Source organism: Numenius arquata, chromosome 10 (assembly GCF_964106895.1).
Source record: "Numenius arquata chromosome 10, bNumArq3.hap1.1, whole genome shotgun sequence".
Lineage (NCBI taxonomy): Eukaryota > Metazoa > Chordata > Aves > Charadriiformes > Scolopacidae > Numenius > Numenius arquata.
In genome coordinates this window covers 25,198,067-25,221,618 of record NC_133585.1, presented here as the reverse complement: position 1 = coordinate 25,221,618, position 23,552 = coordinate 25,198,067, and the positions used below count along the sequence as shown (strand labels likewise).

At 46.8% G+C, this 23,552-nt stretch overlaps 1 protein-coding gene across 1 annotated transcript in view; it reads right to left on the bottom strand.

The window, feature by feature from the left end:
• Positions 1-15,739, bottom strand: part of CDS1 (CDP-diacylglycerol synthase 1) — a 37,603-nt gene extending 21,864 nt beyond the window's left edge. Inside the window, exons 1-3 of the mRNA XM_074154748.1 lie at positions 15,638-15,739; positions 6,497-6,624; positions 2,657-2,753 (exon numbers count right to left, since the gene is read on the bottom strand). Of these exons, the coding sequence (XP_074010849.1) occupies positions 2,657-2,753; positions 6,497-6,624; positions 15,638-15,739 (327 nt within the window). The remainder of the gene's footprint in view (positions 1-2,656; positions 2,754-6,496; positions 6,625-15,637) is intronic.
• Between the last annotated feature and the right edge of the window lie 7,813 nt (positions 15,740-23,552).

The following is a 23,552-nucleotide window of genomic DNA, read 5'->3' as shown; positions in this document are numbered from 1 at the left end:
AAAATTAGAAGGGCCAAAGGCCAAATAGAAATTCATCTGGCTTCTGCCGTCAAAGACAACAAAAATATTTCTATAAATAAATTAGTAACGAGGGCTAAGGAGAAGCTCCATCTTTTATTGGATGCAGCGGGAAAGATAGTGACAAAGCACGAGGAAAAGACTGAGGTACCTAATACCTTCTTTGCCTCAGTCTTTAATAGTAAGACCAATTGTTCTTAGGCTACCCAGCCCCCTGCTCTGGAAGACAGAGCAGAATGAAGCCCCGATAATCCAAGGGTAAACAGTTAGCAACCTGCTAACCGACACCACTTAGACACACATGGGATTCAGCTGAGGGAGCTGGTGGAAGTGCTCACCAATCCACTTTCCATCAATCATGAGCAGTCCTAGCTAACCAGGGAGGTCCCAGATGACTGGAGCTTAGCAAATCTGACACTTATCTACAAGAAGGGCCAGAAAGGGGATCCAGGGAACTACAGGCCTGCCAGTCTGACCTCAGTGCCAGGGAAGGTTATGGAGCAGATCATCTCAAGTGCCATCACACAGCACATACAGGACAACCAGGTGATGAAGCCTAGTAAGCACAGGTTCATGAAAGGCAGGACCTGCTTGACTAACCTGATCTCCTTCTATGACAACATGATCCGTTTAGTGGATGAGGGAAAGGCTGTAAATGTTGTTTACCTGGACTTTAGTAAAGCCTTTGACACCATTTCCCACAGCATTCTCCTGGAGAAACTGGCTGTTCATGGCCTGGGTGGCTGTGTAAAAACCTGGCTGGGTGGCCAGCCCCAAAGAGTTGTGGTGAATGGAGTGAAATCCAGTTGGTGGCCTGTCACAAGTGGTGTTCCCCAGGGCTCGGTATTGGGGCCAGGTCTGTTTTTTTTCAATGATCTGAACAAGGGGATGAAGAGCACCCTCAGTGGGTTTGCAGATGACACCAAGCTGGGCAGGAGTGCTGATTTGCTTGAGGGTAGGAAGGCCCTGCAGAGGGACCTGGACAGGCTGGATCAATGGGCTGAGGCCAAAGGTATGAGATTCAACAAGGCCAAGTGCTGGGTCCTGCACTTGGGTCACAACAATCCCATGCAGAGCACTGTTTTGGAGAAGAGTGGCTGGAGCTGCCCAGTGGAAAGGGACCTCAGGGTGTTGTTAGACAATCGGCTGAATATGAGCCAGCAGTGTGCCCAGGTGGCCAAGAAGACAAACAGCATCCTGGTCTGTATCAGGAACAGTGTGGGCAGCAGGAGTAGGGAAGTGATCGTCTCCCTGTCCTGGGCGCTGGTGAGGGCCCACCTCGAGTGCTGTGTCCAGTTTTGGGCCCCTTTCTACGAGAAAGACATTGAGGTGCTGGAGCGGGTCCAGTGAAGGGCAACGGAGCTGGTGGGGGGTCTGGAGCACAAGTCTTATGAGGAGCGGCTGAGGGAGCTGGGGTTGCTTAGTCTGGAGAAAAGGAGGCTGAGGGGAGACCTAATAGCTCTCTACAACTACCTGAAAGGAGGGTGTAGCAAGATGGGTGTTGGTCTCTTTTCCAAAGTAAGAAGCAATGGGATAAGAGGAAATGGCTTCAAGTTGCACCAGGGGACATTTGGATTGGATATTAGAAAAAATTTCGTCACTGAAAGGGTTGTCAAGTGTTGGAACAGGCTGCCCAGGGAAGTGGTTGAGTCACCATCCCTAGAGATATTTAAAAGATGTGTAGATGTGGCACTTGGGGACACGGTTTAGTGTTGGACTTGGCAGGGTTAGGTTAACAGCTGGACTTGATATTAGAGGTCCTTTCCAACCTAAATGACTCTATGAACAGCTAAAGGTGTTTCACAGGAGGCCATGAAAAAAGTAAAAGCACATTTTGACAGTTAAACTTAGAGTGAAAAATCAAAGCAGTTACCCAGAAATACCAATTTCAGTGTTTTAGAAGCCACATCCTGCCTGTTACTTGCTGTGACTGGGAAAAATAGTTAAACCGTTGTTCAATAAAAATACCAGCAATAAAAATGAGGGAAAGAAGCAGTAAAGGCTGACCAGGTACACAGGGTGTATGATTTTTTTTATATTTTTTTTTTCTTTACTTCATGACCTAAGTCATGGCACTTTATCTCTGTACCTAGGAAAGGGATCTAGCTCCCTTCTACAGATAAACCCAAGGCCACAAGGCAGAAGTAGGGTATTTATGGAATATGCCTGAGGAAAGCCGTTCAGTGCCAGTCACAGACAGCAGACCAGAGCTGCCTGCTTTCCTTAGCCTCAAAAATGAAACTTTTGTGTCTTAATTTTTTGGGGGATTTTTGTTGGTGGTTTGGGTTGGGGTTTTTTGGGTTTGTTTTTTTGTTTGTTTTTGTTTGTTTGTTTTTAAACCTCAAAGAATGTTACAGTAGGTGATGGGAACTGGACAAGGAAACATTCATTCAACTTCTTAGAGTTACTTTAATTCCTACTTTAAAAAAAAAAAGTTAATTACAGTATATGAGAAGTCCCTAATCCACAAGGCCCAGATGTGAATCTGTCCAGTGCTTTTCAAAAGTATTTACATTTACACAAATAAGAGACAAACTGCTCTGAATTGTCTGTGCCGTTTGCTTCCAGCTGCCTTAGGCACAATGAACAAAGAGATCAAGTAACTCTTGCATGGCAGAAGGAATTTAAACAAACTTACCAGAAGCATCAGCATAAATGATCCCAGGTATATGATAAAAAAAAACCCAGAAATCATAGCTAGAGTGAGAATTCCACGAATCCACCAATTTTTCCATCTATTTTTAAAAAAAAAAGAGAGAATAAAAAGCAAGCAGTTACAAATGAAAATAAATACCACTTCCTTTACTAACTAGAGATTAAAGTGGATTAGAAACAGTGGGAGTTCCAGAAAATTTCGTGCTTAGTAAAACACATACCAAGAAACACAAAATCAACCAATTATCCGACTAAACAGGATACACAGTAAAAAAAATTAGTTAGCCACCTTTCATCTTCCCCAGTGCTCCCCTCCCAAACATCATTTGCAATTAAATGGATCAACCCCCTATTGAACCTGCTGCGAAAATACATCAGGACCCTCAAAAAGCATCATATAATCAGTAAGATTGATGGGGGCCCAGCCATGTCAAGCCCTACATACAAAAGAAAGGCTACCAGGTACAAAGCATATGATTCTTTGAGAAGTAACAGAGAAAAAAAAAGAAGAAAAAAAAAAAAAGAGGGTGACCACCAACTTTCTGTAGCGGCAAAGTAGCTATTTTGCCAGGTAGAGGGTTATCTATTGAAAGCAGTCCTGTGCTTCTGTGAGCACTGGAACCAGGACAAGAAAGCATGTGACAATGAGAGGTGATGGGTCAAACCAGCTGTACTCTTTTGCCGTCTTTTGCAGCTGCTTGAGGCTACCTAAGGAAAAGTGGAATGGAAATTCCTGTTACCATAGAATCATTTAGGTTGGAAAAGACCTTTAAGAGCATCAAGTCCAACCATAAGCCTAACACTGCCAAGTGCAACACTAAACTATGTCTCTAAGTGCCACATCTACACGTCTTCAAGATACATCCAGAAACAGCAACTCAACTGCTTCCTTGGGCAGCCTGTTCCAATACTTGACAACCCTTTCAGTCAAGAAATTTTTTCTAATATTCAATCTAAACCTCCGCAGCAACTTCAGGCCATTTCCTTTTATTCTATCACTCTTTACTTGGGAAAAGAGACAAACACCCACCTTGCTACACCCTCCTTTCAGGTAGTTGTAGAGCGAGAAGGTCTCCCCTCAGCCTCCTTTTCTCCAGACTAAGCAACCCCAGCTCCCTTAGCCGCTCCTCATAAGACATGTTCTCCAGACCCCCCACCAGCTTCATTGCCCTTCACGGGACACGCTCCAACACCTCAATGTCTTCCTTGTAGTGGGGGGCCCAAAACCGAACACAGTGTTCGAGGTGCAGAATACCTTCTTTGAAAAAAATTAATTCTTTTTCAAAAAACCCAAACAACTGGGAAGTCTTTGCCAAGTTGTTTCTTTTTTTTGCAATTTCTAGAGTAATCAAAATGTTATTTTCCACACCCTCAACCCCTGCCCTCAAATGCCAGTATCAGGAAAAATCCAGAGCCCAGATAATTTTAAAAAATTAATTTAAAAAAGCTCATCACATGCTTCAATTCTACCATGAAAATGTTTCTAGTTATCAACAACCTGCATTTTATTGTTCCTATTACTTTCAAGTTTTTCTCCTCTTTTGTCTCTGTTTTTCCCTTCAAGAATTTTTCCTCTGAAAGTACACGGAACAAACTAATCACAAGTTACTGCTAAACACATACAGCTTAAAGACATTCCTGCTAACGTTTGGCTTTGTATCAGTCTTGTGCTTTGTTGCTGCATCAGGAGATACATCTGATTCAGGGGTTACTGTTAGTTTTGCATCACACTCCAGCTTTAATGTGAACTTCAACTTTATTAATTTGATTTTCAAGGATGTTATTCATTGGCAGGTTAATGGCAGCTAAAGCCATTAATTGGATTTGCCTTAAGTATCAGAACGAAGGCACAACAGGCTTTATAGCAATAGAGGCTTTATGTTCCTGTATGAGGTGGGCTACAGAGCAGCAGCTTGCTCCTAGTGGCATATCTGTAGCGAGCAATACTCCTTTAGAAGAATTAAACTTCCCTTAAGAGTAAAGTTAAACCACCACATAGTATCTTGAGGGTGTTAACAAGCGCAGCACTGGAAAGACAGCTGCAGTAAGAAAGACAACAAGCTCCAGAACTTAGGAAGCCACCTGACAAGTTTATTGTATCTCCACTCAAAAGTTACTGATACTATTTCCTCTAAAGGCCAGATACAAAGAGTTCAGATACAAATATTTCTGAGAGTTACAGTCCAAGTCACTCCTGTGCATTATGACAACAGCTCTGGTGGGACTGCCAGTTAACTAAACAAACGGGTAACTTCGAATCTAGCATTCATAAAGCACCAAGAATTTAATTGTGCACTCAAAGCACCTTTGTGCAAACACTCCAATGAAGAATTTCAAGCACATGAAACAGGAAAGGTTTTGCCTGCACCTCTTAGATGCAGGCTTTAAGGTAACCCTTTGGAACAAGTCTGATTTGGAGACCTAAGACTTCCACAACGTTTAATATGGTAAGAGAACTCTGAAAACGATAGGAACTAGATACTCCTTGCAGTGTGATGGCAGTAGAGAACACCACATTCTGCTCGCAGATGGTGCAGTTGCCCAGGGAAATGGTTGAGCCACCATCCCTGGAGATATTTAAAAGATGGGTTGACATAGTACTTAGTGACATGGTTTAATGATGGTTTTTTATCAGTTAGGTTGATGGTTGGACTTTATGATCTTAAAGGTTCCCTCCAACCTAGACAATTCTATGATCCTATGCATGTTTATAGCTCCCAAACATCACAACAGAATCAGACAACAGATTAGAAAAGGAGCAAGTCAAGAAAATTGTAGTTTCACACTGCTATTGGAGATACCTATCGGACATCAGTTTTCTTACAAGGACTCGGAAGTTTTTAATTGTTGTCTGGATTGGAGGTCCTTCTTCTGACTCTTGCAAGACCTAAGTTGCATCTAAAATATACATTGCGTATTGCTTGTTTTTTTTAAATTGAGCATAAGGTATACATGATACCAAAAAAACTACCTAGTAAAATGAATATGCATATGTGATATAGCACATACCTAAATGCCCTTTCATTGCGTTAGTGAAAAAAAAACGTAATGTGAATTGCCACCTCCATAGGTCTTGACTGATCAAGTGTTGTAAAGGGATCGTATAAAAAATTATACTAGCAACTTTATTCATTAGCCTCCATGAATATGCAAGTCCCCACAATTATCTGTCTATCTGTACACATACACACACACCCCCCACATTTGCTAGTCCTTAAGCTCCTGTGAAGAGGGGTTGGAGGCAGAAATCCAGGTTTGAAAAGACATGGCAAGGAAAAATTAAACATTGCTTTGAAAGGTAAGAAAATAAAACCTATGTTGTATTTAACTGTTAAGAAATATTATTTAGAAGTGGAAATGCTGTCACAAGAAGCTCACCCAGAGAATTTACACCTCTTTCTTTTTCGTTTATACACAAATACTGCCCTCCTTTAACCTTGGATGTAGGAAATCAGTTTATTATAACCCCCAGAAATAGTTATTCTGGACATCAAAACCAATTACTATTCTTTAGCCCATTTTATTGCAATGCTTAGACTGAGCAATAGCAAATGTTTACATAAACTGTAGCTAAACACTGCAGCCATTAACTTAGAAATGCATGCAATGGGAAATCTTCAGGTATATGCAAAAAGTATTACACGGAAGTGACTATAAAAAGCATAAATCAATGACATCCAGTTAAAATTTATCCACGAATTTTCATTTGTATCATATGAAATTTAAAACTGCAGTACAATCTGTAAGAATTAAAACTGCAACGTAATCCATAACAATTTTAGCCAGCAGCTATTAAATTTGAGAACTGTTTGGTTTACTATACCTGGCAGACAAGCCTGACAAAGCCCTTTTGAGGATTTCTGGAGTGCTGTCTGTTGGTGGAGGAACATCAGGAATATCTGAATCATTTCTAAGATCCAACTCGCCAAGTCTTTCATCCAAATCCACTTCCTATGACCAAAAAGAAAATCAAAAACCACAACACAACACACAAGATTATTAGTCATTATGTCAGAAAACAGTATTCAGATCATAAACATTACTTCAGGAACTGATAATATCTACATTACCTTCTAAAAACACAATAATGGCATACTAGTGAAACTGTAGATGTTGCAGGAGACAAATGCATCCCAATAAATGTTTGTAAGAAGGCCAGTACTCCGATGTTGTGACATTACCTGCTGTGCTCAAGAAAATTCAGATTCCAGACATTTTCAACCTTCATACATAAGCATGAGGATATATGTTTCCAGAAATACTACAGCCGACACAGAACACACAAGTTTAACAGAAATACCCAACCCTCTGACATATTCCTTCACCTACATCTCAAACTAACCTTTTATGGGATAAGGAGAAGGGTCTTCTGATGGTTTAAGTCACGTTTAGAAAATAAAAACTAAGGAAATGGAATGCATGAAAAAACAGTCCCTTCGTACTACAAAACGAGGTTGCTGGCACAGTCTCATACTACATATGCTAGGGCTTGAATCTTCCAGCTTGAAAAGAACGATCCAAAAACAAACTGTGAAGTGACCAACTGTCCTATGGACACAGTATTATTCAGGATAGTTTCTTCTATGACTCCAACACTGCAATTGTTTCTGCAGTATTCACTAATGACCACTCAGGAAGACATCACCTAGACAGACTGTGTGTTTAATCCAAATGCAAAACAGGCAGTACATAAATTTGGTGACAACGTACAAATTGTCACCAACAGTAAGAGTAGACTGCCAAGATTATTTTTCCCTCAGTTAAAAGCCAACACTAAGGGTGCTGATGATTTACTGCACTCATTCTAATGATACAAACACCACAACTCTGGGGAGTCAGAAGGCTGCACTCAGCCTTGGCACAGCAGTAAGGCAGAGAGCTGTCTTTAGCTCAGTGGCTGGCTCTCTTGAGACCTGAACTTCCTCCTGACCTCCCTGACTTGCCTCACCTCCTTACAATCCCAAACAGCTTCCGGCCTGCCCTACCGCCTCAGGTTCATCAGTTCTTAACAGCTCTGGGGACTGTGAAGTAACTGTACTTGAAAACTTTTTTTTCACCACTGATGTACTGTTATTTCTCAGTCCCCCCTCTCTTTCCAGCTTCCTCACCGCAGATCTCAGTTCTTTCTCCCTAATGAAAATGATTGCTTTTCTATCCTACTTTTCTTTAATAATATTATTTTCCTCCCTTGTTCCAAGTATTTTTGGCACTGTGGAAGACAACAGAGGTATATCCTCCCTCTTGTCCCCTCCATAAGGCACCACAGAATTAAGGCTACCTATAATCATGGTTACTCTGTTTGTAGGCCTTTTCCTCTCAATCCACAGAATCACGGAATTGTCAGAGTTGGAAGGGACCTCTAGAGATCATCTAGTCCAACTCCGCTGCTAAAGCAGGGTTGCCTAGAGCCCATTACTTAGGACTGCATCCAGGCGGGGCTTGAAGATCTCCAGAGAAGGAGACTCCACACCCTCCCTGGGCAGCCTGTTCCAGGGCTCTGGCACCCTCAAAGGGAAGAAGTTTTTCCTCAGATTTGAGTGGAACTTCTCATGTTCCAGTTTGTGCCAGTTGCCCCTCGTCCTGTCACTGGGAACCACTGAAAAGAGTCTGGCTCCATCCTCCTTCAACCCACCCTTTAGGTACTTGTAAATATAGATAAGGTCTCCCCTCAGCCTTCTCTTCTCCAGGCTGAAGAGCCCCAGCTCTTTGAGCCTTTCCTCATCAGGGAGATGCTCCAATCCGTTGGCCTTTTCCAGGAAGTTACACTTCAGTGTAACCATTGCCTCAGTGACTGACCTCTGTAAACAACACAGGTGGAAGAGATGAAGGCTTTTCAAGCCTCGCCGTCCGGAGCCAAGGACGAAGACTCCAGGTGGACCGGGGAGGGCCAGGGGTCTGGCCCCGCGCCCCGGGAGCTGGCCAGGGTGCTGCAGGCTGGCTCTCCCCGCAGCCTCGGGCGGCCGGGGCTCTCACCTCGCACTCTCCCCCAGGCTCAGTCACCGCCCACGGTGCTCTCTCCAGGGACACTAACTCCCAGGGAAAACACCATCCTTTTCATTTTTTTAAATTGTTTTTATCTTTTTAGAACCTGAGACCGTGAGCTGGCACTATAGACATGCAAAAGGGAAACGGGAAAAACAGGAAGCGTAATTCTCTTTTTTAACATTAGGCCTGGTTTTTTTTCATTCACTTTAGTGTACCACACACACACCCAGGATGAAATTCTTGAATGGATTTTACATAATTTACTTATTTGAAAAATATGATTAATGCTTTCCTATTCCTTGAAACCCCACAGTTGAATAATTATTAGACAGACACTGTCTATAATTAATACAAGTAACAAGAGAAAACACTCTGTGGTCCAGACTTCACAAAGGCTGTAGAACACCTGAAAAAGCACATAAATACATTTAAAAAAAAAATTACTGTCCTTGCAACCTTGTTATTCAGAGATGTTTCTCAGAGTGTCGTACGATAGCTTAGGAAATCAACTACAGATGCAATTAGGGGTGGAGGTGGCAGACTCGCAAAGGTCTCTCCCAAAGCCGTTTTCCAACTAGTGTGACCCGCACCGGAGTGCAGCAAGCTCCCGGTACAGTTTCAGAAGACACTACTCACTGTGCAGATGATGGGCAGTAATCCTGGCACTAAGACTGCGACTTAGCATCTTTAATATTAATCCCTGCTTGCATACGGCAGAGATGTCCTCTTTTTTAAGCACACAAAACTAAGAACAACCCCAAACTTTTTTGTTCCATTTTTGGGATTTTGGTATTGTAGAAAATGTTTCCATAATCAACTGGTGTTTAAACATTTTTTTTTTAAAAAATAAATTAAAAATTCATACTTAGTTTTATCTCTCTGATATTTAACACACAACTGTCACTTATGCACCTCATTAGAGGCAACATTTTAGATTAGCTATTTCCAACATCTGATTCATTCCAACATTCATCTGATTCATCCAACATTCCAACATATGATGCACATCATTCCAACATGTGCATTTCCATGCACAGGTGCATGGCATTTTTCAGAGTATCTGAACACCTTGAAGGAGGAGTCTGTGTTTATCCAATGGTTTTCAGGAGCTTGTGCTTCATATTGACACTACTGGGAGCTTGGCTGGTGTAACCTGCAAATTGCACAAAACTTGGCGCATTTGGTCATTTTTTTAGCTTTACATTGCTACAATAACCAGAAGGAAGACAAGCCCCCAGCTATCTTCAATCTCCCTTTGTAACATACCTCAAAAATGACCTTGAATACTTTATTTTCCAGTTAATTGGTATAATGGCCACAACCATTTCCTGAATAAGGCATTTAATTTGCAAAGTCAGAAGCCAAAAAGGAAGTTATTTGCTAAAAGCTAGTTAATTGTCTTCTGCATCATGAAGTGCTTAGAGAACCTCATCACTGGGGGACAAGTCTTTCTTGCTAATTGTTTTCTTAATTATTTTACATGATTGATTATAAACATTCCAGTTTATAGCCACAAATAACAACAATCATTATAGAAGGAAGCACTAAGTTAATCACTCAAAGCTCTCAAAAAAAAAAAAAAAGAAATAAAATCAAGTCTTGCACTTCAGCTTGACCTTGTAGAAGCGGTTTTGGCGTTCAGTATAAAACCAAGCAGCCCCTCCTTCTCCTGCTCTTCAGGTCCGGGATTTGGCCAAGCTGAACACACAGTAACAACAAGGACCTGCAAGAGGTATTACTTGAAATGCCGTGGGTTTCATACCATAGGCAGGTATTTACAAGGTTTTCGAAGGTTAATTGAAAACAGCAGAAGTTGTACTGTCCTAAGTGACTAAGACACCTTTCAACCCCAGATCCAAATTAGATGTTTTATCTGAGGTGTCTTCGTTTTTTTCTGGAGTTCTCAAACCGCAGGTAACAGAGCCTTTTACACGCAGAACGTGTGCCGCTCCCGTCCCCTTGATGCAGTGTCTGCAACGGACAGACGTTGCAATGAGGTTGCTGCTTGCTTCTCTTCATTTGAAGGCACTTCAAGAGAACATATCTGATCAGCTCATAGGCTACAAGTCCAACAAGGCTGAGATGATACAGACCTAACAACTACAGGGAAGAACGCAAACATGACAGTTACTCACGCTCCACAAAGAGCTCAGCGCATAATAAACATGCCTATCTGACACACTACGGCACTCACCGGTTTTCATCATTTCCAAAGTATCCCGAGACAATGGTTTATTTAGTTGTAGGGTTTTGTTTTAGTTTTGGTGTTCTTAGTGACAAAACTTTCATCCTTAAACTAAATCTTCTATACAAGGCCACAAATGCTTGGCCATACAGAGGAGAAACTCAAACAGTCCTCAAACAGCCTCCTACAGAGGCCTGAGCCTCCCTAGCGGGAAGTCGAAACGTGCGACATCTTGCCACAAATTAAGCTTCCATGTGGATTTCTGCTTGTTGGCTACTTTGCAACAGCTACCAAAATACAGCCGTGTGTCACGCAGAAAAAAATAGACATGTCAACCTTTCATCATCTAGAAGGACATACACATCTGAATTGCTGCTTTGTACCACATGCCATCCACTACAATTAACACGTGTCAAGTGAACTACGCACAAGAATTATTCTGGTTACAAAGGCACTTGCAATGTTTTGGGAGTACTGCATTTTTTTCCAGGACACAATAAGGAACTCCCAAGTAGACAGCAATTATGTTTTTCTTGGAGAATGCAGCATCTACATGAAAAGCAAATGAGAAAACAAAGACATTTTCCAACAGATTGTATGAAAAAAAGCCAGCAAGCAAAATAATTTAATTATTGTCGTTTTACCTGTATAAGTGTTACTTAAGTTTTCTCCTCTGGCTTTGACCTTTCTGCAGTCTCTCTCACAAGTTTAACAATGAAGTCAATAGTTCAGTTAGACCACATTGTAGCATATTTAATTAGATGTACCTTGATACCTTCCTCTGAAGCCAAGATATCAATGTATCGGAAGATCCTGAATAATGAAACCTTTTTTTTTTTTTCCCGAACTGTTAAAGTCTGACCTATGCAGAAACACAAGCAAGAGACCTGCACATACTGAATCAAAGACCGAAACCTACAGATCCCTTAGTACCCACATTAGTACTATTTCACCACCACTTCCAAGAAAACAGAGGTCTGGAAATAGTCAGCTCTTATTATTATTACCACACTTGTAGCAGGCAGCACAGAGGTCAGACTTCTCTGTGAAAATTAAACAGATCCACTTCCTGGATATTCCAAAAAGAAATAAGACAAATGAAGTAACTAAGTGATCCAGGATAGAGTCTATTGTTCCATCATAACCCATGCTGCCATCAGGAATTTCATTTCTCTCCAAGCAGGTTCGGGAAGTTTTGGGTATGAAATACCCAAGTCCCAAACCCAGCTTCACAGGTCTGAGAAACTCATCTAGCAACTGATTCCCTGGAAGGGCTGTCTCACAGAACAGAAACACCGTTTTCAATACTGTAGGAGAAACAGTGGTCAGTGATTCCAGGCTTGTTTTAGTTACAAATAATTAACAAGGACCTCAGGCAAACAGGCACTTATTCCCACAGCCAGCAATGCAACACGATGCCGGTACCCCCTCTCCATCCTACCCCGACAACTCTGCACAGTACAAAAAGGAGTAACTGTGATTGCTTCCAGGATACACTGATTTTTTTGAAACTTTTGAAAGCAGTGTCGCTTGCTTATTAGTAAAGAATTAAATTCCAGCAAACAACTGGAATTTTAAAAGTAGCATGAACACAGGCACATCAACCTGTAAAACTTTAACTGACTTACACGTATTAAGTATTTGAATGCCAAATCCTTCCTCTTGCTCCCAAGGGCTGCAGGTTATTTATGAAGGCACTTTGACAAGACATCCTTAGGAAAGGAGCGTCCAGGGCAAGCAGCAGCAAATAAGAAAGGGCTAAGCGAAAAATCACTCCTGCATGCCACAGGACAATGTAAAGAAACAACAAACTCGTGAAATTGCAAAGCCCTACAGGGCAAAGGCACGTTCATGGGAATTTTGCAAAAAGTCATCAGCTCAACAAGCTAGTGAGTAACTGAAGACACCGAGACTTGCAGAGCTTGGGAACTTCAGGAAGGAGCTTCACAAAGGGCACACCATATTCCTTCACACAAAGCCAAGGAAGTTAACTTTTATTTGTAATTATACAGATGTAGAAATGGCTACCAGTTGTTTCCAGTTAGTGGTAAAAAAAACCCCACGCAAATGAGAAAAAAAACAGCTTCACTGAAATTCAGAAAGAAAATAGCATCTACAATCATAGTAAGCGTGACATGAAAAGTATCAGATTATATACTGAAAACAGGACTGAAAGTACAATGGGTAAAACCTTTCAGACATACTTAGTGTCGCGGAGCTCTTCAGCAAACACAGAGCACTTCTCTGCTTTGGCAAACAAGGTGCTTTAAAGTATGTCACCTTTACTATCTGGAGGTCCGAATTAATTGGGTCAACGAGAGCAGAAGCAGCACAAAGCAGTTACCATATGAAAGGAGACAACCAAGATTTCTCCTTCATTACAAACAAGGAAGAGGGTGATGCTTCTGAGTTGCATAGTAGGAAGCAGTGGAAACCCACTGCATCATGGCCATCCTGAACAGTTCTGAACAAAAGAACAAGGTTTGGGTCCAAATATGCAATTACCGTGCCAACTAGGCCATCTCAAAGTAGCCAAAGGACAATAAGCTCCACACTTGTTGTAAAGGTCAGGGGAGAGGTAGAGCAGAAAGATAATGATCTAAGAAGGTGTATAATGTGGCACCTGTGAATGCAGATGACCAGATGCTGCCCATCAAATCACCTCCAGCAGACATTACCTTGTACTCACATTCAGAACAAGAGGGAATGGCTTCAAGCTCCAGCAGGGTAGGTTTAGACTGAACGTTAGGAAAGAATTTTTCACAGAAAGAGTGGTCAGACACTGGAACAGGCTGCCCAGGGAGGGGGTTGAGTCACCATCCCTGGATGTGTTTAAGAGTCGTTTAGATGTGGTGTTGGGGGATATGATATAGGGAAGAACTTTGTAGTGTAGGGTAGATGGTTGGACTTGATGATCCCAAGGGTCTCTTCCAACCTGGACGATTCTATGATTCAGAACACTGACCCACTGATAGAAAACTCAGTACAAAATACTGGTTGAGCTTTGCAGTTACCAATGGCACTAAAGACAGCTTAATATGTAAAATCAATCCTTAATGTCGCTTGTGAGCCATGACAAAGGTCACCGGTGGTGTGCACATCGCAGATAGGCTGCACAACTCTAACAGGGACAAGGAGTGCCCCCCAAATAATGCATCAAAAAGCCTTCTGTGCGGTGGAAAAGGGTTTCCGTATCTAACGGTTCAAGCCACAATCACAAACGTACGCATATTGAAATTCACCTCCTGTAACCAATGTCCTGGCTGCGTACACAGCAGCCAGTCCTTTCCGTTCAACTTCATCTGAGGCTGGATGAAACACTTGACTGCTGAGCAGCTGAAGCAAAAGCGCGGTAGGGCCTATAGGCAAGAACATCGTTTCCTCTCCGGAAATCACGTAGGTAAACCAATAATAGTACTAGCAAGTTTTAGGTGCGCCCTTTTGAGGTCCGGAGAGTAGAGTCTTTGAACAGGAAGAATTCTTTGAAGGCAGCTCACTGCGCACCTCAGAAATGAGCTTAGCCTACAAAATAAAGCAAACCTAAACAACTCTACAGAAAAACAGCTTTTTGAGCACGCTGCTACAAGACATCATGTTTAAAAGTTAATTCTCATCTACAAAGAAACACTCTCTACTCGGCTACAGTCTAAACGTTGTCTTATTTCCTCAATGCAGCACAGCGCTGCAAATTTTCAAGTTCGTTGGCCTTGAGTTCATGCAACCAAAGCGCAGAATAAAAACTGACTATTGAATTTGCCTTCCCAATTCCTCGCCACAACGCCCGAGGCGGACTGCACACTCTGCAGCTTTGACATCCGCGCAGGTTTAAGCGCTCACCGATCCAGGAGCCCCTCCATCATGCATCGCAAACTCCATTTAGCAACCAGAAAGCTTAATTGCAGTTAACCGAGATGAGAACAGCCTCTTTCATGTTATTCAGACAAACTAGCAACTGTGATGCGCTTAGCTTTTGTAGGGATAAGCCCTAACTCCGCGGCAAACAAAAGAACAGCACTGTGGCCGTTTTGCCACTATAATGAACCTGATGCGTCGGCTCAGCGTTCCGAAAACCTCTTGCCTTAGCAGAAATGCCGTACTGTAAGTCCTTCCCGGGCCAGAGGTGAATGCCTATCGCTTGAAAGGCCATAAAGGAGAAGCAGTTTGCCGGGGAAGTGCTGACACAGCCTTTACCCAGAGCCGATCACCACCACCCCCCCCCCCACCGTTTGTCTCCCAGCTCACACTGGCCCAGCCACCCCGCCAGCCTGCCCTTTGCCTGCCTCAGCTCCTTGGGCGGGGGGGGGGGGGGAAGGAGAAGGGGGGGGGGGAAGAACGGGGGGGAGAAAGGGGGGGGGGAAGAACGGGGGGGAGAAAGGGGGGGGGGAAGAGGGGGGGGGGGGGGAAAGAAGGGGGGGGGGGGGGAAAGAAGGGGGGGGGGGGAAGAACCACCACAGCGAGGTCAACGCCGCGGAGCTTCTCCTGCGGGCCCGGAGGGAAACCCGCCGCCCCCATTTCAGTCCCGCCGCGGGGGATGGGGGTAAGGGGGGGATGGCTACGCCTTGGGTCACCAAGGCGCCGAGGTCCCCTTCCCAGGTCGCCTTCCCCCTGCTCCCGCCGGGCGGAGCGAGCAGCGGTGTCAGGGCACGGGGAGGGCTCCTTCCGAGGCCGGGGCCCCGGCGTGGCCACCCCACGGGGCGGGGGGAGGCCATCCCTACGTGAGGGAGGCAGCGCCGCTCCCCGGCCCGCATACCTGCCCCAACGGCCGCCAACGGCCCCCCGCCCGCGCACCCTCACCTTGTCGCTACCCACCGCCTCCGCCGCTGCCTCCTCCTCCTCCTCCTCTTCTTCCTCCTCCTCCTCCTCAGCGGCCACCCGCCGCCGCTGCCGCACCGACATCGCGCCGCGGGAGCTCAACGCCCGGCCGGCGGGGCCAGGAGGGGCCGGGCCGCTCGGGACGGGGGGGGGGGGGGGGGGGGCGCGGAGGCCGCACGGCGCAGCCCGGCCTCCTCCGTCGCCTCCCGTGAGGAGCCTGGCGCTATACACACCCACCCCCCCACACGGGGAGCGGGGCGCTCGGGCTGAGGAAGAGGAGGGGGGCGCGGCCGGACCTCACCGCCCCGGGAAGGGAGAAGCGCCCGCGTCCCGGCGGCTGAGGCGGAGAGGGAGGGGCGGGGTCGCCCAGGTGCGCCCGGCGCTCCGCCCCGCCCACCCCCCCCGCGCTGGTTACGCCCCCCTCCCCCTCCCCGCCGGCGCAGGGGGCGGGGCGGGGCGGGGCGGGGCGGGGCGGGGCGGGGCGGGGCGGGGCGGGGCGGGACCGCCCCCCCGACGGCCGGGAGCGACGGGCCCGGCCTGGCCCAGGGCGGCGTTCTGCCGGGCCACCGTTCCTGTAGCGCAGCTGGCCAAGAGTCCACAGTCAATAAAAATGCTCTGCAAGGGCAGTAACGCATCGAGTCGCAGAACGGCTTGGGTTGGAAGGGACCTTAAAGATCATCGAGTTCCAACCCCCCTGCCGTGGGCAGGGACACCTCCCACCAGACCTGGTTGCTCAAAGCCCCATCCAGCCTGGCCTTGAACCCCTCCAGGGATGGGGCATCCACAGCTTCTCTGGGCAACCTGTTCCAGTGCCTCACCACCCTCACAGGAAAGAATTTCTTCCTGAGATCTCATCTCAATCTCCCCTCTTCCAGTGTCAAACCGTTACCCCTCGCCCTGTCACTACACTCCTTGATAAAAAGTCCCTCCCCATCTCTCCTGTAGGCTCCCTTCAGGTACTGGAAGGCCGCTATGAGGTCTCCCTGGAGCCTTCTCTTCTCCAGGCTGGACAACCCCAGCTCTCTCAGCCTGTCTTCATAGGAGAGGTGCTCCAACCCTCTGATCATCTTCATGGCCCTCCACTGGACCCATTCCAACAGGTCCATGTCCTTCCTATGTTGAGGACTCCAGAGCTGGACACAGTACTCCAGGTGGGGTCTCATGAGAGCAGAGTAGAGGGGCAGAATCATGCCACTTGACCTGCTGGCCACACTTCTCTTGATGCAGCCCAGGATGTGGCTGGCTTTCTGGGCTGCCAGTGCACATAGCCAACTCATGTTGAGCTTCTCATCCACCAACACCCCCAAGTCCTTCTCCTCAGGGGTGCCCTCCAGCCATTCTCCGCCCAACCTGTATTTATGCTCTGTAACAGATCTTAACACTGTCCCGTCTATCTTCCTCTCAAAATACCCACTGTTTACCAGCCAGGAGCTGTGCAGAGGATGGGTGTGAAAGACACACAATGCACAGGCCCTCTTCACTGAAGCTGTACCTGTGCAGGAGACACTGGGGGCAGGCCTGGGTGCACAGCAAAGTGGGACATGGGGACAAGCAGACGGTGCTGAACACCGAGACCTGACAAGCTGTCACCCCTCTCTGTTGAGACTTGCTAGGATCTGGTGTCACCCCAGCCCTCTGGTCCGGCTCCACCATGTTTGTCTGGCTACCGACAACCTGGCCGTGGCAACAGCTGGCTGGCCCAGAACGTTCCTGTAAAGCCACTCAGTCTAGATGTCACCTCGGTGCCCGCATGCCGGCTTACTGTGCCCGCAAACACGGGGCCAGCACCTCTTGTGAGGCAGTGCCTAGCAGCGGATGCTGTCATTTACGTTATCCCTACCGCGGCTGGTTTCACCGAGCTTGAGAGTGGTTTTATTTCAGGATTTAGTTGCATTATGTAAACCGCGCCACTATTGCGTCGCTCCGAAGGTATGCTTGGCATGTTGTTAATGGCAACGCCATGGTTCAGGAAGTTAGAGCGAGCTGCTGTGAGTGGACATGGATTACGGCATTGATAAACTGGCTCTCGCCTCGCAACGGCGACCCTGCAGTATTTGGGAAGAAGAGCTGTTTCTGTGAAGTCTTTTACCCGTGCACCGCTGACAGCGTCAGGTGGTCACATGCCCGCAGCGTCCCCAAGCATGTGCAAAAACCTGGTGTGCTAAGAGGAGGGCTGCTCCAGCAGAAGACAAGCCTGAGACCCAGTGCCAGACCAAACAGGCCACAGAGGCACAGTTTCTGCCATCAGGTCCTTTACAGACAAAGGTGACAGCAACAGCCCACCGCAGACCAGCAATATGGCCCCATGGCTTGGGTCCTCCGACGCTTCGCTCTTACCAAGTATAATTTTAAATGTATTTTTCCGTAAGTGAAATATTATGGGGGGAAGTGGAGTCAAAACTCAGCTCTCCTTCCTCAGAACGTGCAAGGGTGGGAAACAGCTCCCCAGTAGGGAAGAAACTCAAGCCATACAGGGTTAGCTGGGTGCAGAGCGGACCCCAGTGGGTCACGAGGCGTCCTTTCCACTCTTTCCTCCCGCAGTGTGTTTCTACTATTGAGTTTTTCCTTGCGAGCGTTTCTCCAGCCAAGCTTTTAGAAGAAACCACGGTTTCCCTTACTTCAGGCACAAGATGTGAGGGCCCTGCAATGAGTAGCTGTCTAGAGGAAAGCATAAAAATTTATTTTTTCCTGTGCAGAGAAAACAAGTGGTTAGTCTGGTCTCTGCAGCTTTGGTGGCTGCAGCACCTGGAGAAGACATCCAGCTTGTTTCCCCTGGCGCACAGCGGATCAGTAGCCCAGGGTGAGGGGGACACCGACTGCCCTACAGCCACCATGGAGCAGCTGGATCTAGTTGAAGAAGTATGTGTCTGCTGGTAAACCTGGCCTAACAGATACAGGGCTGAGAATGACGAGATGCTACGCTTTTGCCACAAAAAAGGCCCTCCTGTGGTTGACGAGACAGAGACAATGCTTCAGTACCTGCATAAAGATAATTAAGCACATCTTTATGTCCCATCCAGGAGAGAAGTAAGCGCCTCCATTTGTCCTACATCTTTGCTCCATCCTTAACCTAAACAGTGAAGGGAAAAAGAATTTACCGAGAAAAGCTCAGAGGAAAAATTATTTGTTTAGCAAATGGTGATGGAAAAAAGTAACAATAATGGCAAAGGAGGAAAAGGTGAAGTACTCGAAACATATTATTACTGAGCAGAGGCAAGATGAGTGCAAGAAGATGAGTCATTGCCTTTTGGGAATAAGGGAGAGACCAAGCAACTGGTGACAGTGGGGTGAGGGAATGAGCAATCTTCTGGGCAGGGCCACCAGGAGAGAGAGAGAGAGAATTAAAAACAAGGACCAAAGTCTGGCAGGATCAGGCAGGAACCCAGCCTCAGCTTCACTCCTCCTTTCTCCCAGCTGGGTGCTCCTGCTGCTGCTGCTGCCACACACCTTTTCCCCCGTGGAGTGCTCAGAAATGTGAGGAGGGCCAGCAAAACAGCTGGTATTGCACCAAAGCTTTTCAAGCCTCTCCAGCCTGGAGGAAAAATGCAAGGGGCTCCCAGAAGAGGTGTGGGGCAGGGGGCTCAGAGAGCAAGCGGAGCATGGGAACGTGGTTGTCCCACTTCGCGCTGCTCGGTTGCAACCTGTTGCAGTCATGGGAGTCCAGCGTGTCTCTTGAGTCGCAGCTGGTTAGACTGGTCGGATGGGAATTTTCCAAGTCGACACCCTGTTACTCAGGTTCCTTTGGGGCAAGTAACTACACCGGCTGGAATGTAACATCCCTTCTCCAAATGTTGTGACCCTACGTTGTGTCACAACGTGTGGTAGAAACCTCCGTGTTCTCTGCGCACAAAGGTATTAGCATGTCAGCTGCTGACTTTTCTGATATGCAAATATTATCACCTCTCTTGTACGGAAGTTCAGTATCTTGATGTGTCAGGCCCCAGAGGTTTTTATTGCTCTGTCCTGCCTTTGCCTTCTCCCTGTATTCCCACATGAATTTAATGGCTCGAAGCTGCCAGCAAACAACCCAAACCTCAGTGACCCAGCCCAACCCCATTTTCTGCAGCACGGGAAAGCCCCTAACAAGTGCACCCCTGCACTTCCCACGGTGCCCAAAGTTAGGAGGTGTCACCTGCCACGGCCACAGTCCCCCCTGCCCTGCACTTCGGTTATCCACAGCAGGCAGATCCGACTTGTGTTCTTAGCCGGGAGCTGCCTCTCTGCTGTGTGCCTCGACCTACCTACAGAAGGGGGACTTCTCCCCGGGCAGACGCCAAACGAAAGCCCTGACATTAAAACAGTTATATAAGCCCTGCATTAAAGCACTTACATAAGCCGCATACAGCCTCCCAACAGAAAGGCAGCTGGCTAGGGGCTGCTGTCTCGTCTCTGCTGAGCACCAGAAAGCCCCTCGTGCCGCAGAGAAGCAGAGCAGGGCTGCTTCGGTGTCGCTGCAACAGAAGTAAATGGAAGGAACCGGTCACCTGTCTGCTCAGAGGCTGAAGAACAGAAAGTACCCGGCTCAAAACGTGTGCTGGAAAGAAGGGCGCATCTGCAGGTGTAACAGTGAGGAGCCCTATTGCTGGCAGTCTCAGAAACAGAAGCTGTTTGCAGCTTTGGGTTTTTTTAAATGAATTCCTACTAATGCACTGAACAAGTGAGGCAAGTGGAAAATGCCCATACCTACTGGTCAGCATAGTCAGCAATGTCAAACGATGTCAACAACGGCTCGGTATCCCCTCGGATAATATTAATTATGAATGATATTGCAATGTGCTGGATTTAATCAATTTATAACCTTTTCGCATCCCTAGATCATTATAGAGAGGATAACCCCAAGTCAGAAAGAAGCAGAGAGATACAACAGCCTCAGATCACGCTCGAGTGTTTGTTCTCCAAAGCACAAGGCAAATTATTAATACCCTGTGCTCCCCTGACAAAACCAAGAGCTGCGAAACGCTGCCTGGTGCTGCCTTGAGACAGCGCGTGGGAGCAGGGCGCTGGAGCCCAGGCGCTCGGGAAACGCTCAAAGCTGAAATTCCAGGTCAGAATCTGGTTATTATGCAACCTGTGCACTCTGAGATGAATCCTCGTGCAGCTCTAAGCGCTAGACTCAAATGTTGAAAAAAAAAAAAAAAAAGGAAAGCCATGCTGGAATATAGGAGTGTATGAGTCAATCAAGAGGCTGCTTCTCCCCCTCTAAATTAACACAGCATGAGCTCTAATACAGTCTTGCTGGTTATAACATGGGTCGAAAGCCAATGATGCTTTTCCAAGGCATCCTGAATAAAGCATACGTATCTATATTTGAGTAATTTGAATCCACTGACAGCACTGAATTGTTCTTTTCTGTTTAGTTAACATGTCATGTAATCTGTTTACATTTGCTAGTCTGGCATAAAAACATCATAGTCCGTGGTACTTGTGGTTGAGAATTATTTGCTTATTACTTGCACATTTGAACTTTATAAAGTAGGCCACTGGTATGCCAGAAAAAAACAAAACAACAAAACAAACTGACCTCATTATTTCCAAATTAAGCACCAAAGTCTGGGGAACATAATCTAGTGACCACTGTGAAAGGTCTGGCTGCAGAAACCTTTGCCCCAGGCAGCTGTCACCTTTTGTTTGGTCCAAGTGGCTGAGGATTGCACAGCTACCGAGTTATTCTTGATCCTTCCTTCCTACCATAATCCCTGGGATGCTCTTGCTTTTTCTCAAAGAAACGGTTCATATGTGGTGGGTGTTTGGCAAGCTGCTGCTGTTTACATATAAGATGTAAAATTAATTCTTGAATTTACTCGTTGCGGCTGTCTGAACACGCCGTGAATCTGCAACACGCCCTTCCTGTGCCATTTCACATGCACCGTATGCGATATTATCCAGGCAGATCCTTTCTTTTGATACAAACCTCTGTTTGGAATACCAGGATTTATTGGCCCGCAACTCTTCACTGCTGGCAGGGGTACCTTTTGCAAGGAGCGTGTGGGCACGGAGAAGGTGGGGGACATGTCTGATGGGAAAAAGACTGGTTGATGCCTGGGGTAGAGACTATACCTTTGCAACTCCAGCTGGGTAAGGCTGAAGGGGTAATCACTGGATCATTTAAAGGGAGTGATGGCACCGCTCTGTCAAAATGCAAGTGACTGCCAGAGAGAGAAGAGGAGCCAGCTCCGTTCTAGACAAGTCCTACAAAACATAGCACCGACAGAAATCAGCTGTTCCCCACCGAATTTAGGCTAAAGTCTCTCGATAAGTTACTTTAGTCTCTGGGCATTTGGGGCAGAACTGAAGAGCAAACCACTCTCTGTAAAGTTTTATAAGATGCTTTTAGAAAGGCCTCACTAGGTACACAATAGTTCCTTTGGGTGACCCCACAGCTGGGGCTGCTGCACGACAGCTCACCAGTACTTTCAGAGTGGTACCAGCCTGGTGGAGACTCAGGGGGTGCTGGCACACCTGGTCAAGGTCAAGGTCAAGGACAAGGTCAAGGTCCTTGTCCTGGACACAGGACAAAGTCGGGAACTGTAACCCACAGCCTGCAGCAGGCAGGGCAGGAGGGAGGAAGAGGAGAGCTATTGCCTCCTACACAGGCCCCACCACTCTGGCAAAGCCTCCTTGACAGGAAACTTGGCCAAGCAAGTTTCATTGTGCCCAGTGCACTTCCCACTGGTTTCGCTGGAGGTGGAGACCATTTACGTTAACACATATATGGCTGGCACCAGCCTTAACACCGCAAGTGCCTGCGACTAACAGCCAGCTGTCTTCATCTGCAAGAGAGTAATCCCTTCTGCGTGATCTCAGGGGGACCGTGCTCGTGCCCAAACTTTGTTTTCCCTCTTCGGTCTCAGGTCATTCTTGTTCTTTCTATGTAGCTGAGCAGACCGCAAAGCTCTCTGACAGCTGGGCTCTCGGGGAAGGGGCTTTCTTACTGCACTATTCATAGATTCATAGATTCATAGATTGGTCCAGGCCGGAAGGGACCTCCAAAGGTCATCTAGTCCGACCTCCCCGCAGTCAGCAGGGACACCCCCAACTAGACCAGGTTGCCCAGGGCCTCGTCAAGCTTCACCTTGAATATCTCAAGGGAAGGGGCCTCAACCACCTCCCTGGGCAACCTGTTCCAGTGTTCCACCACCCTCATGGTAAAGAACTTTTTCCTAATATCCAATCTAAATCTCCCCTTCTCCAACTTAAAACCATTGCCCCTCGTCCTGTCACTGCAGGCCTTTGTAAACAGACCCTCCCCAGCCTTCCTGTAGGCCCCCCTCAGGTACTGGAAGGCCGCTATGACGTCTCCCCGGAGCCTCCTTTTCTCCAGGCTGAACAACCCCAGCTCCCTCAGCCTGTCCTCATAGGAGAGGTGCTCCAGCCCCCTGATCATTTTGGTGGCCCTCCTCTGGACCCGCTCCATCAGGTCCATGTCCTTTCTCTATTGAGGGCTCCAGACCTGCACACAGTACTCCAGGGGAGGTCTCACCAGAGCAGAGCAAAGTGGCAGAATCCCCTCTCTGGATCTGCTGGCAACACTTCTTTTGATGCAGCCCAGGATGTGATTGGCCTTCTGGGCTGCGAGAGCACATTGCCTGCTCATGTCCAGCTTCTCGTCCATCAGCACCCCCAAGTCCCTTTCCTCAGGGCTGCTTTCTAACACCTCATCCCCCAGTCTGTATTTATACTGAGGATTGTTTCTTCCCAGGTGCAGAATCCTGCACTTGCTTTTGTTGAACCTCATGAGGTTCATCTGGGCCCACCTCTCCAGCCTGTCCAGGTCCCTCTGAATGACATCCCATCCCTCTGGTGTATCGACAACACCACACAGCTTGGTGTCATCTGCAAACTTGCTGATGGTGCTCTCAATCCCCCTGTCTATGTCTTTGATAAAAATGTTAAACAG